This window comes from Xyrauchen texanus, chromosome 9 (assembly GCF_025860055.1).
Source record: "Xyrauchen texanus isolate HMW12.3.18 chromosome 9, RBS_HiC_50CHRs, whole genome shotgun sequence".
Classification (NCBI taxonomy): domain Eukaryota; kingdom Metazoa; phylum Chordata; class Actinopteri; order Cypriniformes; family Catostomidae; genus Xyrauchen; species Xyrauchen texanus.
This window is the reverse complement of record NC_068284.1, coordinates 7,118,041-7,137,357: the sequence shown is the minus strand read 5'-3', so window position 1 is coordinate 7,137,357 and position 19,317 is coordinate 7,118,041. Positions and strand designations below refer to the sequence as shown.

Here is a 19,317-nt window from a genome sequence, read left to right as displayed (position 1 = left end):
TCCCGAGGCTCACGTGGCAGGTAACACACAGGGGAGAGTGGGGACTCCACCCTCAGGCGGTCCAGCTAATTTGGAGTCAATTCGGCACAGGTAGACCTGTTTGCCTCCCTGGAGTCCTCCCACTGCCCATTCTGGTATGCCCTGACAGGAACTCCCATAAGTACAGATGCACTGGCACACAGCTTTGAGGAATTCCTTTGAGGAAGGACCTTCTTTCTCAGGGAAGGGGCACCCTCTGGCGCCCATGCACAGACTTCTGGAATCTCAATATCTGGTCCCTGGATGGGACAAGGCAGACCAAAGAGGGTCATGATTATCAGGTTCCTGAGAGGGGCCAGGAGGTTAAACCCTCCTAGGCCGTGCCTCTTTCCCTCATGGGACCTCTCTGTGGTCCTCTTGGGCCTACGAAGAGCCCCCTTCAAGCCCCTTGAGTCAGTCAAGCTAAAGGCTGTCTCTCTAGGGATCAGGTGGTGAGCCTGCAAGTGCTGTCCCCGGAGGAGGCAGACCCAGCCTTATTGTTGCTGTGTCCGGTGCATGCTTTACGCATCTACTTGGACCACACACGCAGAGCTTTAGACGCTCTGAGCAGCTCTTTGTTTGCTTTCGCGGACAGCGGAAAGAGAATGCTACCTCCAAACAGAGGCTTACCCACTGGATCATGGATGCTATAGCGTAAGCCAACCAGGTCCAGTCCATGCCCACCCCCTTGTTGGTTCGAGCACACTCCACGAAGTGTGGCATCCTTGTGGGCACTGGCCAATGGCAACTCTCTAGCAGACATCTGTAGGGCAACAGTCTGGGCAACATCCAAAACCTTTGCAAGATTTTACAATCTCTGAGTTGAACCGGTCTCATTCTGTGTTCTTTAAGGTATAAGCTGGTAAGTTACATTACACGGACAGCTGGTCAGGTTTATCACTTTTTTGTAGCGCCATTCCCCTCCAAGTATGTGAAGCCATGTGCTCTTCTCCCGTGCATATTTACGACTTCATGGATGTTCTTACTGCTTGCACTCTGACTCACAAATTCAGCTGGAGGAATCCGTAGTCAGACCCAGTACATGTGCTAACAGGCCCTGTACTGGGGTAAGTGCTCCACGGGTCTTGGCTACCCTAGTAACCTCCTGTGTGTATTCTCCATGATATGGTCTCCCTCTTTTTTTTAGTAGACCCACATCTCCCTTGGCAGAGCCCCCTCTGCCTAGTTGCTGTGCTTGTAGAAACTCCTCCCCTATGAAGGGCCGGACCTACCAACGCAGCTCTTCCATGTGTGGCCCCCATGGGCCCATATGACGTATTCGCCACTTTTAAACCATCCCCATCAGGGCAGGGTGTGGCCTCCGGGGAGTCTTTTCCCCCTGAAAGAATAGGAATGGAAAAGAACGCCTTCTCTGGTGCATGAGCATTTATAGGTGCCAGCCGAATCTAATTTTCTAAGTAGAGAGAAAGAATTTGAGAGATAAAGCCACGGCTGGCCTGCTCCCTTACTGGATGCATCTCCTCCTTAGATTCGAGTCACTACATCGACACTTTGTCTCCATCAGGGAACATATGTTACGACAGTAATCGAGACGATTTTCTTACTTTAGTTTCTCCAGTTTACAGTTTGTATTCTTCAGTCCAGCAGAGAGCAGCTTCAATCCTGAATCCTGCAGTTTATTGTATCTCAGGTTCAGTACTCTCAGACTTGAGGAGTTTGATCTGAGAACTGAGACCAGTGATGAACAACTTTCCTCTGTCAGATTACACTTCCACAGACTGAGAGAGAAATGAGAAGATAACAGTGTGTTAAAATTTAAGTTTTAGTGAAGTCATCTCAGTACAGCTGTCAACATCACTCTGAAACTCACACCCCTCAGACAGAAACAAAACAAGTACAAATGGATGTGTACAAACTGTGTTCAATCTTCTACATTAACAATAATGCCTATAAACACTTTTTTTAAGAGCAACTACAGAAAATGTATAGAAACAATTGAAGAGAACACATGCTTACACATACAAGGAATTTATCTTGGCGACAGGAGCTTCCAGTGCACAACAATACAAAAAAGAATACAATTCAAAACACATACAAATACAAAAACACATTCGTAGTGCAAATCTAAAACAAATCCGCTACATAAAGTACAAAATTACAGTATGTTATGTACAGTGCAAAATTATTATTTTTTATCCTTTGTATGTAATGCCAGAAAAGGATATGTTAGATAATATAAATAGACTAAACTGTGTTTTGCACATAATTATTGCTAAATGGGGTGGCTTTAACTGTTTAAATATGAGATGGATAGCCTGAAGGAAATAATTATGAGATGGATAGCCTAAGGGAAATAACTGTTCCTGTGCGGTTCTGGTGATGAGAGCTCTGAAGCATAGGCCAGAAGGCAACAATTCAAAAAGATAATTGGCTGGATGAATGGGATCCAGAGTGATTTTTACAGCCTTTTTCCTCACTCTGGAAGTGTACAGTTCTTGAAGGGGGGGCAGGGGGCAACCAATAATCCGCTCAGCAGTCCGAACTGTCCTCTGCACTCTTCTGATGTCTGATTTCGTAGCTGCAACAAACCAGACAGTTATTGAAGTGCAGAGGACAGACTCAATGACTGCTGAGGAAGGAGCTGAGCTGACAGGAACCCAAGATCTGGTGTACAGACTACTCCCTCCCCGGTGGAGGGCAGGGAGGTACATCTTTTGTTACATTCATTTCTGTTCGCCACACCCTGCATGAGTTGCGGTACCCACATTGTCAAGAAAATAGCAGTTTCCTCTCTCCTCAGGTTTGATCGCCGGCATTCTCGGTCGCTGCCCCCGCGGCCACCAATCACCGGGTGATTACAACCTCGGTATCACGAACGCGGCCCCCGCCTTCTAATGCCCTGCTGCACTACACAAACAACATCCCCCGCCAGCCGCCGGTGACGAGTTTCGAGGACGCCTCGAGAGGCCCTCCTCCTCAGTCACCGACCCACCTTGTGCCAGATGCACGAAGCAAGGTAAGTGCTTGTAGGGTCTCTTCAGCTCTTCCGCCTCAGGTCGGAGACCAGCTCCCCAACACGGCTCTCCCTGCTACCCCCCGCTGCGAGGCCCCACCCCTAGGAACTTTGGATTCCTTAGTGCCCCTTGCCGGAGTATGGGTGCATGGTTATCGCTTCCCAACCAATCGCGCTGGCTGGCCAGAACCGTCCGACTCGGCTATTCGATTGAATTTCCCAGGCGCCTGCCCCAGACTCACGCCGTTCTCTTCACATTGGTAGCGCCACCGTTCTGCATGCAGAGATTGCTGTCCTTCTACAGAAGAATGCGATAGAGCCTGTCCCTACAGCCGAGATGAGGAGCGGCTTTTACAGCCCTTAGTTCATTGTTACCAAGAAGAGTGGTGGGTTGCACCCTATCCTGGACTTGCGAGTCCTAAACTGGGCGTTGCACAGACTTCTGTTCAAGATGCTGTCACAGAAGCAAATTGTTTCATGCATCCGTCATCAAGATTTGTTCACGCCGGTAGACCTGAAGGCCGTGTACTTTCACGTCTCGATTTTACCTCAACACAGACCCTTCCTATGGTTCGCGTTCGACGGTTGGGTGTATCAGTACAAGGTCCTCCCCTTTGGCTTTTCCCTGTCCCCCCACGTCTTCACAAAGGTTGCAGAGGCTGCCCTTGCACCACTAAGGGAAGTTCGCATACACATACTGATCTACCTCAATGACTGGCTGATTCTAGCACACTCTCGAGAGTTACTGTGTGCACACATCGACCTGGTGCTCACACACTTCAGCCATATAGGGCTTCGGGTCAACTGGGAAAAGAGCAAGCTCTTCCCGGTTCGGAGCATCTCTTTTCTCGGCTTGGTGATGAACTGCCTGAACTTATCCAGGCGGCAAATGTCGTCCCACTGAACTACTTTCAGATGCTCCTGGGGCATATATCAACCTCAGCGGTGGTCACGATGGAGGCCTCCAAGACCGGCTGGGGCGCCATGTGCAAGGGGCACACAGCTGCTGGCTCCAGCACAGGACCTCACCTGCGCTGGCACATCAACTGCCTCTAGTTGCTGCCTGTGGAGGCTACGGCCATTGATTCAGCGCAAGCATGTGTTGATCCGGCCAGACAACACCTCGAAGGTATGTGTAAGTATGCGTTCCCCCAGTGAGCCTACTTGCACTGGTTTTGTGCAAGGTCAGGAAGGATGTGGAGCAGGTCACCCTCATGGCTCTGTACTGGCCTACTCAGGCCTGATTTTCGGACTTCACATTCCTCATGACAGCTTCTCCCTGGTGAATTCCCCTGAGGAAGGACTTTCTTTCTCAGGGACGGGGCACCCATACCCAGACCTCTTGAATCTCCATGTCTGGTCCCTGGATGGGATGTGGCGGACCTAACTGCTCTACCACCTGCTGTGGATAACATGATCACTCAGGCCAGAACCCCTTCTACAAGGCAGCTCTACTCCCTGAAGTGGCGTATCTTTGCTAAGTGGTGTTCTTCCCAGAGTGAAGACCCCCAGAGCTGCAGAGTCGGGTCAGTGCTTTCCATCCTGTAAGAGAAGTTGGATGGGCAGCTGTCCCTCTCCACTCTCAAGGTTTATGTAGCTGCTATAGCAGCACACCACGATGTGGTTCAAGGTAAGTCTCCAGCTAAGCACAACCTGATCATCAGGTTCCTGAGAGGCGCCAGGAGGCTGAACCCTCATAGACCACGCCTCAACACCCAATAACTTTTACAATCTCCGGGTTGAGCCTGTCTCGTCTCTTATTCTTTCAGGTGCGAACAGGTAACTAAGTTTCGTTACACGGACAGCTGGCCGGGTGTACAGCTTGAGCATAGCACATTTCCCCTCCAAGAAGTTGAAGCTGCGTTCTCTTCTCTCCCATGTATGTTCACGACTAGTGAACCCTGGATGTTCTTCCTCCTTGCCCTCTTACTCACTAATTCTTCGGAGGAATTTGTGGTCAAACCCGGAACTTGTGCTACATGACCTGTACCGGGGTAAGTGCTCAACAGGTTTTCAGTTTCCTTGTTAACCTCCTGTGATGAATCTTCCGTGGCACTGTCTCCCCTTCCTTGTGGTAGACCCGCATCTCCCTTGGCAGAGACCTCTCTGCCCAGGTCGCTGTATTTGTAGAATCCCCCCCACAAAGGGGCAAGACTTACCACTGCGCCTCTCCCATGTCCGGCCATTCGGCCCATATGGTGTATTTGCCACTTTCTACCCTCCCCTCCTCCTCAGGGCAGGATACATTTTTCTATGGAGAGAAAAACTGAGGGAGAAAAGGCTGTAGCGTGGAGAGGCTCTGTGCAGCCAGTGGTGGCTCAGCAGTTAAGGCCCTGGGTTACTGACTAAAAGGTCGGGGGTTCAAGCCCCAGCACTGCCAAGATACCACTGTTGGGCCCTTGAGCAAGGCCCTTCACCCTATCTGCTCCAGGGGCGCTGTTTCATGGCTGACCCTGTGCTCTGACCCCAGCTTAGTTGGGATATACGAAAACAACTCTGGCATTTGAAGATCCCACCTGGAATAAATGCAATACAAAAATATACATGGTTGGTGGACAGTTGATTTTTGAGGGTATGCAGGGTGCATGTTGTTCAGGGGGAGTCATATAGTCACCTTAATATGTATTTTGTCTATATTTTGATTATGGAACTTGATGTCCACCAACCATGTATTTTTGATACAGGGACCATCCCATTTCCAATGTATTTACATGATCAAATATACAAGGTTCTATATTTTTCTAATGTGTTTTGAAGAGTGTATACTGTTCAGTGAGAGTCATATAGTCACCTTAATATGTTTCTGCAAATATTTTGATTATGGACCTTATAAAAATTTTATTCCACCAACCATGTATTTTTGATTATGCAAACACATTGGAGATGGGATGGTCCCTCGAACTTGACATCCCTTGTTAATTTTTCCAATATTATGAAGATTGGAGAAAGTCAAATATTGTGCTTTTGAATTAATTTACTTAAAATGTACACCATTGAAAGGGGAGGCTAGGGCAAGCACAGGAGTGCAGGTTTCAAGTCTCTGAGTTGTTCCAACTCTGAGATATGTAGATCCCACCTACAATGTACACAATACAAAAATATACATGGTTGGTGGACAGTTGATTTTTTTTAGAGGATTTAAAGGGTGCATATTGTTCAGACAGAGTCACATAGTCAAGTAAATATGTTTTTGTCAGTATTTTTATTAATCTACCTAATAAAATGATGTCCACATCCATGTATTATTGATAATAAAAATACATTGTATGAGGGGCCATCCCATTTTGAATGTATTTACATGTTTTTATATTTTTGTATTGTGTTTTGAAGGGTTCATACTGTTCAGGGGGAGACATATAGTCACCTTAATATGTATATTCAATATGTATTCAATCAATATTTTGAATATGGAACTCATAAAAATGTATGTCCACCAACCATGTATTTTTAATAATGCAAATACATTGTACAATGGACCATCCCATTTCCAATGTTTTGACATGATCAAATATACATGGTTGTATATGTTTGTATTATGGACAGTCGATTTTTTAATGGTTTTGAAGGGTGTATACTGTTCAAGGGGGAGTCATATAGTCACCTGTATGTGACTGTGTTGGGTCTCCGCTTGAAGACCAATGTAAAATCTAGATACTGTCATTTCCAAATCTAAAACATGTTTACTTGCTCAAATAAACTGAAATAATTAGAATTTATTCATCAGCATTTAGTGACAGTCCAAAATAGCATTCTTTGCACTTTGGATGTTTCATGTGTGGTAGTGAATGTGGGGTCACATCAATAAGCACATGCATGTTTTTAGTCAATATTTTGATAATGAACTTATACAAATTTATGTCCATGAACCAGGTATTCAGAACCCATTTTATACATTGCACAAGGGACCATCTCACTTACAATTAATTTAATTGGTGTCAAAGACATGGTTGGTGGACATCAAGTCCTCAGGACATCAAGTCATACAGGAAGGTCCCATCTGCAATATATTCAATTGCATCCAAATACATTCATTGTGGTCAGTCCTGTTTTATGCTTATGTATAATTTTGAATTAAAAGTTATGTATGTTTTTAAATTCTATGTCCTGAGTGCAAAACAGGTGTTTCAAACAATAATAGATATTTTAAATAATAATTAAATTCATTTAAATTAAATTTCAATAAACCTAGTCTTTGGTGGCCATTAAATACATTGCACGTGGTATATTCCTGTGTTTTTGGGATGAAATTACATAATATACTTGGTAAGTGGGCGAATACACTGTTTATGTATGCCCCGCCCCCTCTGGGACACACCCCTGTGGTCTGCGGCTGGGGGTTGTTCCCTGACCCACCTGGATGTCCAGCTGCAATGTATATGAATGGGGACATCTGTATATTCATGGGTGTGGGTGATGGCTGAAATGCTTTTATGGGGGCAGTTTTCGATGGCCCATGGCACGGCCACCATGGGGCACAGCCTCTTGGGGACTCCTCTCGTCATCTCTGGTCAACCCCCTGGCCGGCACGGTAATGCAGAAGGCGTTGGCAAAAATAACCTAGGTGGTGCTGCACAGCATCTAGGAACCATGTACCATGGAGATATAGATTGCCCGTTACATCCAGGTCTTACCCACTTCCCTTAGCCAGGGGACATTGAAGAACTTACCTCCTTCTGTTTTCCTGCTGAAGGAGAGGCCTGGAATGTCAGAGGAAAATCGTCCTTGCAACCCGTCGAGACTGTCCTGTTGTGGGTGGGATTGTGCCATGGCTGGGCATGTGTGGGAGGGGGGCCCGCCTCCGAGGCGCTGTACCTACCAAAAAGAAGTGGTGCCTTCCTAACCATCGAAAACTGCTGGGCAAAGTCTCCGATGGTGTCGCTGAACAGGCCAACCTGAGAGATGGGGGCTTCAACGAATCCAACCAGCCTCCATCTCGACCGGGTTGAGCCAAAGGTGGTGCTCCTGGACCAATAGGGTGGATATCGCCTGCCCGAGACACAGCCCCATGAATTGGGTCCGGGCAGTAAAAGGTGCCTGCCATGATCTCTTGAGCTCTTCTGGTAAGAAAGGAACCAGCAGGGGAGGAGCGCAGCCGTGAGCGGAACTCTGGCCCCAGGAACCAATCGTTGAGCCGCAAGGGTTCAGGGGGGAGAGGAGGGTTCCACTCCAGCCCGACACTCGCGGCCGTCCCGGGCAAGCGAGTGGCAGGGAGCTGCTGGGGTGGCTTTCCCTCTGATGAAGGAGAGCAGCGACCGCAACATTGCCAAGGACATGTTCTCGCAATGAGGACATGAACCATCCACAAATGCTGTCTCCGCGTGGGTAGTACCCAAACAAGTGAGACAGCGATGGTGGACGTCCAAGGCAGAGAGAGGTAACGACCTCAACCAGGAACTATACACTGAAGAAAGGGCATCTTTAAAAAGATGTTTCGGCAGTGCCACTCTTTTAGTAGGAAAATGTACTCTTTCTGAGGAAAGAATATGCACTTTTAGCTGCTGAAGCACCCAGGGGTCTTCTCTGCACAACACCGGTACAAGAGGGGGAGAAGCCGCTGTAATGTGCTGTAAATCACACAGTGTTTGCAAACCGGCTCCTTTTAGAGTTATGCAAATTCCACATGCCAATTCCACTCACCTTTTCTCAAAGATCAGAGGTTTCTGAAGCTCTCAAGAGCGACCCCTAGTGTCACTACATTGACATAATGTCGAGTGAGTGACAGATAGGGAAACAATGACTCATTATCAGTCTGTATAATATTCTTTCACTATAATATTTATATTTATAGTTTTATGTATAATAAGATATTTTTATATGTCTTTTAAAAATCAATTAATGCCTAATAAAAACAATAAAAGTCTAGTAGCAGCATAAATAAAGATGGCAGGAATAAAGAAATCTACAGACACTTTTTTTGTGTTTGTTTTGAAATGGACAGTCATCCCTGTATTGGATTATGTGCAATACATTGAAAAGTGTACATTGATGATACACTATAAATAAGAGTGTGTTATGGGTAAAACAAAGCAGCACAAACTTCATCTAAAAATAATACTACAGTGTTCAAGACTGCACAGAAGAGAAAGTTCAAAAAGATCAATTAATTTCAATTCTAAAGTCAAAACTTCTTACTGGTACTCTATGATGGACAGGATTGTAGAAGATGCTTCTCCTGAAATTCTGAAGTTGAATTTACATGATACAAACACAAACACACATCAAACTGTATTGATTTAATTATTTTCTTACTCTAGTTTCTCCAGTTTACAGTTTGTATTCTTCAGTCCAGCAGAGAGCAGCTTAACTCCTGAATCCTGCAGTTCATTATCACTCAGGTCCAGTTCTCTCAGACTTGAGGTGTTTGAACTGAGAACTGAGACCAGTGATGAACAACTTTCCTTTGTCAGATTACACTGCCTCAGACTGAGAGAGAAATGAGAAGATAAAAGTGTGTTAACCCTCTGGGGTCGACGGACGCGCCGGCGCATCCTGCTGGATTTTTTTTGTCATTACAGCGTAAAATTCTCCGTCATTTTTGGGCATACATATAAGTATAAGACATCATTAGAGACGATAAAGTGTCTACTTTTATTTGTGTACACTCACAATAACAACAAAACCTTGTTCTTTTCTAAAATTATGAAAATAAACAGGGCAAGCAGTCAGCAGTCTCTGGTTTTGCGAGCATATATCTGAAACACGTCACAAAAATGAACAGAAACTCTGCAAATACTTATCCCACAAACATGAAACATATGTCTAAAGAAAGCTTAAAATATCTACTTTTAAATCAAACAATTCAAATTAAAATGACCCCCGACTGTGCCTTAAAAACAAAGTCATTCACTTTTCTGCACATTTGAAGTTACAATTTTCCTCAGAAGAAGAGCGGGACTTCGATGAATGTTTGTATTTTGAAGAGAGACTTGATCCAACCAAGGATACAATTTCGGACGAGTAAGTCATTTAGTTTTCATTAGCTGACATGCTATTTTATATAAATATGTACATATTTTACTAGTGGGGCTGTTTCCAGACTTGCTAGCCAGGATTCAGAGTATTGACATTTGAAATATGTCCTAATAAGCAATATTTAGTTACATGTAAATGTTGTTTCGGCTAAAGCAAGTATTTAAATTGTATGCTGTATAATATAAATATGATATGTAATATGATATAAAAAGAGAATAGATTATATTTTATCTAATGTTTATGCTGCCTCATTATCATCAACAAAGCTTGTGCTTGCAAATATCTGTTCAGGTGTAAATGTGTGAAATGTGATGTAAATATGCCCATATTAGAAAATCACCATCTTATAATGATTTCTGAAGGATCATGTGACACTGAATACTGCAGTAATGATGCTGAAAATTCAACTTTGATCACAAATTGCATTTTACAATATATTCAAATAGAAAACTGTTCTTTTAAATTGTATTTTTGATAAAATAAATGCAGTCTTGGTGAGCAGAAGAGACTTCTTTTAAATGGTAGTGTAGGTTTAAAATTAAGTAAAGTATTTAAGTAAAGAAAATGTATAGTCAGATTACTTCTTTTAACTTAAAACTTGATTTTGATCATTAAGTCTCCTCATATTCATTCTCTTTCTGTCACCTTCCTCATTGATAGCCCCAGGGGAGGGGTCTTTTGTCTCCTCAGGTGTGAATTGCAATCCATATTCATGATAGTTCACGCCTCCTCGCATATGACCTTTCTAACACTAAAAGCGTCTTACAAAAGTTAAATTAGTATATTGTTTTGTATGAATGAGTGATCAGGATGCTTTTCACGTCATTTTGTAGCAAAAACTCTAGGCTACAAGATCCTGTTCTCAAAAGGCTTGTGGACAAATGTTTAGTATGTGTTATATGGCCTTATTTCAATGACTACAAATGTCAAGGCATGTCAAAACGTCTCCAAGGCGCAAAACACCCTCAGACCCCAGAGGGTTAAACTATAAGTTTTAGTGAAGCCGTCTCAGTACAGCTGTTAGCATCACTCTGAAACTCACACCCCTCAGATAGAATAAAACAAGAACAAATGGATGTGTACAAACTGTGTTCAATCTTCTACAATAACAATAATGTCACTTCTGTAAATTAGTTAGTCAAGAAACAAAAAACACTTTAAAAAAACAAAGACTCATTATCAATCCTTGTAATATTGGCTCTGTTACAAAGTGAATGTAATGGTTTGTGAATTTAGTGTTCCTGATTCATGGGTGTCTTCATCGTGTTTATTAAGAACAGTGTGCATCCATTTGAGAAAAGTGAGTTTAATTTTGGTCTCTGTTTGTTTAAGCTTAGTTTGACATGTTTATATCAAGAATAGCCGAGAATTATGTTCATACACATTCACGTAGCATTCAGAAGAGATTGAGGATATCACAAATTATTATTTAATGTAATCTGTTATATCTAAATGATGGTCTTTGTATGATTAATCATGAATATGCAGTCATTTGTTCAGTGAATGTTTATATTCAGTTGAACACTGATTTATCGTGTATGCAAATCTGTTTGTATTGTTATATTGTATTAGGCATTATGTTAAAATGTATTCATGCTGTATTTACTTAGATGTGACTTTATTATTGCTTAATATTTTAATTATGTTTATTTGCTGCCACACAACACTGAGCCTTCACCAACTTTAACACTGATTAATAACAGATTGAATCTGTGTCTCTCTTTGCTTCCCACACACTTACACCAAAATAACCAAAGGGACAGTTTGTAGAGTAACATAAAACACAGTAAAAAGTGGTAACCAGAAATTGTTCCCCCTACCCTTCAAAATTGTTACCAGGCTGATGCAATCACATTAAATATTATTATTGCCTTGAATAAAAAAGTTTATTCATATTGCCACATGAAGTACATTTTAGGTTACCGACAAAACATTTTTATAGTGTGTGTTTCTAAATGAATCCCTGCTATTTTATTTAGTTACATTAAAATCTGCTTAAAATAAAACTAAATTACTCACTCAGCTTTCCTGGATGCTTTGATCACTGGCAGCAGCCTCAGGAGACATTCATCTGATTGATCATATTTCCTCAGATTAAACTGTTCCAGCTTCTCTTCTGAGTTCAGCAACACAAACACCAGAGCTGACCACTGACCAGGAGAGAGACTGACTCCAGAGAGATGACTGAAATCTTCTATTCCAAATAATCTGCTATGAGTTTTGTTGTCTCTTCTGTTCACGTATGTTTGTACTTCCTGCACTAGAGAATGATCATTCAGTTCATTCAGACAGTGAAACAGGTTGATGGATTTCTCTGGTGAGGGATTCTCCCTGATCTTCATCTTAATGTAATCAAGTATTTCCTGTTTGCTGTCAGAGCTGCTTTCTGTCTGTGTCAGTAGGTCTTGTAAGATTGTCTGATTGCACTGAAGTGAGAGACCCAGAAGGAATCGGAGGAAAAGGTCCAGGTGTCCGTTCTCACTCTGTAAGGCCTTGTCCACTTCACTCTTCAGGAAATCACTCCTTCTTGACTTGTTGTTCATAATCTTGAATAAAGCAGCGAGAAACTCCTGAATGCTCAGATGCACAAAGCTGAACACCTTTCCCAAGTACAGTCCAAACTCCTCTCTGAAGATTTGGGTACAAACCCCTGAGTACACTGACGCTTCTCTGACATCAATGCCACATTCTCTCAGGTCCTCCTCATAGAAGATCAGGTTCCCTTTTTCCAGCTGTTGAAAAGCCAGCTTTCCCAGTGACAGAATACTCTTTCTAGCTTGATGAAGGTCCACCTCACATTTACCATCATACTTGTTTGTCTTCAGTTTGGTCTGAAAGATCAGGAAGTGTGTGAACATTTGAGTGAGAGTCTTGGGGATCTCTGCACTCTCTGCTTCACCCAACAGTCTCTCTAGAACAGTGGCTGAAATCCAACAGAAGACTGGTATGTGACACATGATGTACAGGCTTCTTGATGATTTCGTGTGTGTGATGATTCTATTGGCCAGACTTTCATCATTTATTCTCTTCCTGAAATACTCGTCCTTCTGATGGTCATTGAATCCTCGTACATCTGTCAGCTGGTCAACACACTCAGGAGGAATCTGATTGGCTGCTGCTGGTCGAGAGGTGATCCAGATCATAGCAGAATGAAGCAGATTCCTCTTGATGATGTTGGTCAGCAGCACATCCACTGAAACTGATTCTGTTACATCACACAAAATATCATTGTTCTGGAAATCTAGAGGAAGTCGACACTCATCCAGACCATCAAAGATAAACACAACTTTGTATTTATTGAAGTCTGTTGATTTCAGTTCTTTTGTATCTGTGAAACACTGATGAAGAAGTTCCATCAGACTGATATTTTCTGCTTCATCAAATTGAGCTCTCTGAAAGGAAGTGGAAATATGAAGTGAACATCCTGATTTGCTTTTCCTTCAGCCCAGTCCAGAATGAACTTCTGCACAGAGACTGTTTTTCCAATTCCTGCAACTCCTTTAGTCAGCACAGTTCTGATGGGTTTGTCTTGTCCAGGTAAGGCTTTAAAGATGTCATTGCATTTGATTGGTGTTTCCTGTGTCTCTGGTCTCCTGGATGATGTCTCAATCTGTCTCACCTCATGTTCATTATTGACCTCTCCACTCCCTCCCTCTGTGATGTACAGCTCTGTGTAGATCTCATTCAGAAGTGTTGAGCTTCCTTGATTTGACATTCCTTCATTAATTCTCTGGAATTTCTCCTTTAGTCTGGATTTGTGTTTTTTCACACGCAAAGGAGAAAGTTCTAATGAGAACAGAAATAGAAATGGGAATACAATGTTGTAAAGGGATCAATGGAAAGGAGGAGGCGAGAACCGGCTTTTCAATATAAATAATAGTTTAATGATAAACTTAAACGACAACATAAACACACACATGACGGACATGTCCGTTAACAATCTCTCTCTCCCGCACGATCCCCTGCAGTCGACCTTTATCCCTCACAGAGCCATAATTAGCCTAATACGGGACCGGGTGTATAGGATCACGGCCCGGCCCCGCCCTGCCACATTTGTATGTAATTTATGTCACAAATAATAACTGATCATCATGAAAAGTCCTTAATTCCAAACAAGTATCCTATTTAAATATAAGTGTATTTCAATAGGATGGCTTGCACCATTTACTGTAAATGCAATGCACTGAACAGTGTTGTTTTGGTTCCGCCCCGTTCATGTGGAAAGACAGAGAGACTTCGAGGCAGGTGAAGATTTAACGCGTCTGATCCTTCTCTCCACTTTGTTAGTTTATGGAGACTGATATATTCATAATATAAGGCCCAAAACGACAAGAAACAGAGCTGTGAGTAACAACGGATTTGTGTAAAAGTTGTTTATATATTACACAAACGTTTTGTGAAATTTGTTTGAACATTGTTCTCGAGTAAAGCCGTGAGACGGTAGATGAATCGCCAGAGGAAAAGCGTGAGTCACGGAGTGAATAACTCTTCATTTGATTCTTTGTGTTTTCTTTTCTAAAGGAGGATTAAGTAAGTGAAGTTTGCCCTACATCCTGTTACTGAACGGAACAAAGTAACATTTCAACATTAAGTGCACCAACGAAATGGGCCCCAACGTAGGCACATGCTCTGGTGTTTTCTTTTGGGAAAACTGTGTATGAGACTGAACTCTGAACACTTTACAAAGACTGAAATGAAAGTGTAATGTTTCTAGATTGTGTTAAACAAGTGTTTAGATTTTGAGATTTTTGTATATTGAAGAAAAAGGCAATACAAGAAGTATTTTGGGGGTTAACTTGCATTTAAATAATTGTCATTCTTTGTTAAATTATTTAATTTATTTCATTACTGTTTAAAATCTAAATTTAAACAGAAAATTGGGTTTAAGGGGGGAAAAAATGATAGGTAAAATAAATATTGTTATTTCTTTTCCTTAATCATTGTCTGTTTTGTCTATTTCATATTGTAATTTTTCATATATTTCTAGAGAACTATCATAACTTGATTTAAAACTAATCATAAAGTTTCTCTAGTGGAGGCACCACGCTAAGAAAAATTTAAAATAATAGCTGTTGAATACATATTTGTTTATATAAATATATCTCTAAATTTAATTTATTACCAAAGGGACATTATCATCATTACAACTTATTGGTAAGTAGATCAATTTTGTCCAGCCAGCTCACCATTCAACTGCTGGGAGTCCAAGTTCTTGTTTAATCGTATATCTTTAGATTCATCAAATGTACCATATGGTTAAGAAAGGGTTACATATATATTTAATTTGCCCTAAATTAATTCTGATCAACAAGGCGTAAAATTAACACAAAATCTTTAATGATGTAAAATTAGTTTTCATAAATAATGAGTAAATGCAGATACTCTGAGTTTCCTCTTGTGGTAAAATGTTGCAATTGTCACATGACTGCGAGCTCTTACTGGTCTGTAGAGTGTTAGCGAGGTCTGTCTGTTTCATCTTCCTCAGGACGTCAAGTGTGATCTTCAGAAGCCCCTCTCTGACTCTGCTCTGGTCTTCATCATCCTCCTCCTCTCTATCAGAGCATACTGGGGAATCTGGACTCAGTAGTCTCTTGAAGCTCTTCAGCTCTTTCTTCATCAGAGAGATTTTGTGCTCAAGCTCCTGAAATCATGAAGATTCAAACAATGAAGCTCCATTCAGTAATAGAGAGACTGAACTGAAGGATCAGTGGACAAGAGTCACCACTGACTTTGTTTCTTATGGAAGCCCAAAACCAGTAGGTGAAAATATTTTTTCAGGTGTCTTAGTGCCTTTCTGAGCCTATATCCTACAAGTATTTTGTTCTGTTTTCTATTTCAAAAATATTCTCACAGTTTTCAGTGCGGTGTATAAAGGGATGACTCATGTTAGTGTTGCTCAAATCAATGAACTCTTGTAGCAACGCCAGCTTCAATGGTCCCATATCACTGTGTCAAGAGGAAGCTGCTTGAGGTAATGGTGTACGCTTTGTATTCAAACAACATCCAGATTTTTAGAAGCATAGCAAAGTGCAATAAAAGTAATCCAGAAATAATTTGTGTAGTTACATTTGACAATGAATGCCATATGAAACATCCTGTATGTAACCTGAGGTATATTCATTTCATTTTGGGATTTCGTGTATTAGTAGACTCTCAAACACTATACACACATTTATTTCCTTGATTAAGGTTTGCAAACAATTCTTGTTAGATTATTACACAACTATAAACAGATCAAGTACCACAGCTGTCACCTGTCACCTTATAAGCTTTCATAAGATTTCATGCTTACTTAGTGGCGCCTGGTGGCCGAGGTTGGTACTGCATGTTAATTGTTCGCTAGCAAGCAAAAATTAGCTTGTGTTGCCATGAGGAGACAAAAACTTTTTTTTAACATTGCGGTTCAGAGCTTCCATTATTTCAAAATTAGTGTCTGAAAACGAACAAACATCAGTGGATGATCACACACACATAAAAACACACACACTTACCTGGAAAATAGAATCAATGTGCTTCTGTTGGAAGGAAGGTGATCCATCTGTTTTGTTACTGTGATTAATCAAACATTGACATATCTTGTAAATAAACATTTAAACACTAAACATACAAGAGCGAACACATGTATGAATGTGTGTATTTGTCAGTAAAGTACAACACACTGTGTACAGGTGAAAATGTGCACATCAGCAGCACTGACTCCTCCACAGACTTTACTCCTCTAAACCATCAGACTGTCCTCACCTCACATCAGCACAAAAATCTCCTGAACTGAAGGTAATTGGATGACCCATTGACCAGTCACTCTTCATAGACACAAAGCTGGATTCAAGAGATTCTCCATGACTCAAACTAAAACACAACAACAATTAAAGACTCTATAAAAAACAAACTATTTTCATTTTGCCAATGTCGTCCCTAAATCTTCTGCATTCGATAAGTCTCTATATAGTTTACAGATAAATTGAATACATCCCATACTATCTAATACTAAATTCTGACTGTTTGTGTTAGTTATACTAACATTATAAGTGAACCTCAAGGAAAATAATAAAGTAAAAATGCATGACATGACCCCTTTATCAGTGATAGAGACTGAATCAGAAAACACACTGATGTCCATTTACTTCTGCTAAATATAAAACAATTCTTACATTAACAAACATTCTTACAATTCAATTAAACTCTTACAATTTCTCTCACCTTTTCATTGTCGTTGTGTAACTTTCTTCCAAGAGACTCTTCCTGGAGGCCATGACGCATTTAAAATTTTGATTTTATACCTGCAAATGAACTGAACACACAAATACTGTCTATTCAGATATAAGCAGAAAAAGTCTCAGTATTTCTCACAACTGACTATCACCTACAATATACTTCACAATGCATTGATTTATTGTTTCAGACACTTCAGAGAAGTAGAAGTTGTGAATTTGTTGAATAGTTCTTTCTCTGTGTAATATCTGCAGTCCTCACAGAATGGATGCTGATTTAAGTTTCACTTTCATTTGAGGAGGAAGTCTGAAAAGAGACAAACGTTTAAAGACACAGTAGCTGTTTCATGCTCTCTGAAAGTGTTGTGATAATGTGTGGGATGTGAAAATAAAGTCTATTTGTTTCAGTGAAGTACAATTCAATTATTAATTTAATAAAATACATTGAGTCCACTCTGAAATAAGAATGTCATTGTAAAAGTTGCAGACAGTGGCAACCTTCTTGTGACCTTACTGTGACCTTCATAAAATAAAAAGGACAAAAAGATGTTAGTAATATAATATAAATAATAACAATATAAATAGTTGCTGGAAGACACAGAAACACTATTTAAACTGATGTTTGTGCAATAGTTAAGCAGGTTGCAGTATATTCACACTGAGACTGAAATAACAGCAGAAGAAAACTGAACTTGGTGACTGCTAGTCCTGTGAGATCTTCACTTGAAACCCATGAGTCTTCAGCTCTACCCATGATCATAGATTGACATCTATGTTAAGGTACGTGCATTCAACTTACACATAAAAAGTACAGTAGATCATGTGACTTTATCAACCAACACAATAAAGACATTTGTGCATCATATGTACAATCTGGAGGGCTGTCTTCAAGGAGAGAGCTTTCAGCTCGACTGACTCTTGCGGCTCTAATGGGGCTTTCCGAAGACCCAGGAGGACCACGGAGAGATCCCATGAGGGGAAGAGGTGCGGCCTAGGAGGATTCAGCTTCCGGGTGCCTCTGAGGAACCTAATGATCAGGTCGTATTTTCCTAGGGACTTACCATGCACTGCGTCATAGTGTGCAGCTATGGTGGCCACATATACCTTTAAGGTGGAGGGGGACAGCTGCCCTTCCATTCTGTCCAGCAGGAAGGAAAGCACTGACCTGACTGCCCATCTCTGGTGGTCTTCGTCTCGGGGAGAACACCAATACGTGAACAGATGCCACTTCATAAAGCTGCCTCGTAGAGGGAGTCCTGGCCTGAGTGATCGTGTCTACCACTGCCAATGGTAGGCCACTTAGGTCTTCCACGTCCCACCCAAGGGCCAGACATAGAGGTTTGAGAGGTCTGTGCATGGGTGCCACATGGTACCCCATCCCTGAGAAAGAAGGTCATTCCACAGGGGAATTTGCCAGGGAGGGCTGTTGCGAGGAGTGTGAGGTCTGAGAACCAAGTCTGGGTGGGCCAGTATGGGGCCACGAGGGTAACTTGTTCCTCGTCCTCCATGACCTTGCACAGGTTCGGTTCAAGTAGGCTCACTGAGGGAAACGCGTATTTGCACAGCCCCCAGGGCCAGCTGTGTGCCAGGGCGTCTGTCCCGAGGGGGGCTCCCATCAGGTAATACCAGAGCGGGCAGTGGGAGGATTCCAGGGAAGCAAACAGGTCTACCTGTGCTTTGCCGAATCATCTCCAAATCCGCTGGTCCACCTGTGAGTGGAGTCGCCACTCTCCACTGAGCATCGCCTGCCGCAGCAGCATGTTCACTGTGGCGTTGAGGCTGCCCGGGATGTGAGTGGCCCACAGCGACTCCAGGTGAGGTGATGGCGGGCGAGTTGCAACATATGACGAGAGCGTACACCTCCTTGGCGATTTATATATGCTACTGTTGCTGTGTTTTCTGACAGGACCAACACATGCTTGTCTTGGATCAATGGCAATAGCCTCCACAGGGCGAGCAGTACAGCCAGCGATGCCATGCCCACCTCGGGACTCTGCTGCAGTCTCATATGCATCAGACCGTGTTGCGTGACCGCTGCCAAGGATGCCATATGCCCCTGGAGCCTCTTAAAGTGTTTCAGTGGAACCACTGTCCTCCGACCTGAATGACTTCAGACAGTTCAGCACCGACTGTGTGCGTTCA

General features: G+C 42.3%; 1 protein-coding gene across 1 annotated transcript in view; it reads right to left on the bottom strand.

Annotated features, from left to right (window-relative positions):
* Positions 1-17,416, bottom strand: part of LOC127649049 (NACHT, LRR and PYD domains-containing protein 3-like) — a 41,681-nt gene extending 24,265 nt beyond the window's left edge. Inside the window, 8 exon segments of the mRNA XM_052133942.1 lie at positions 1,584-1,757; positions 9,242-9,415; positions 11,984-13,329; positions 13,332-13,750; positions 15,404-15,605; positions 16,456-16,513; positions 16,706-16,813; positions 17,165-17,416. Coding sequence (XP_051989902.1) covers positions 1,584-1,757; positions 9,242-9,415; positions 11,984-13,329; positions 13,332-13,750; positions 15,404-15,605; positions 16,456-16,513; positions 16,706-16,813; positions 17,165-17,217 — 2,534 coding nt within the window. The 5' untranslated portion in view covers positions 17,218-17,416.
* Between the last annotated feature and the right edge of the window lie 1,901 nt (positions 17,417-19,317).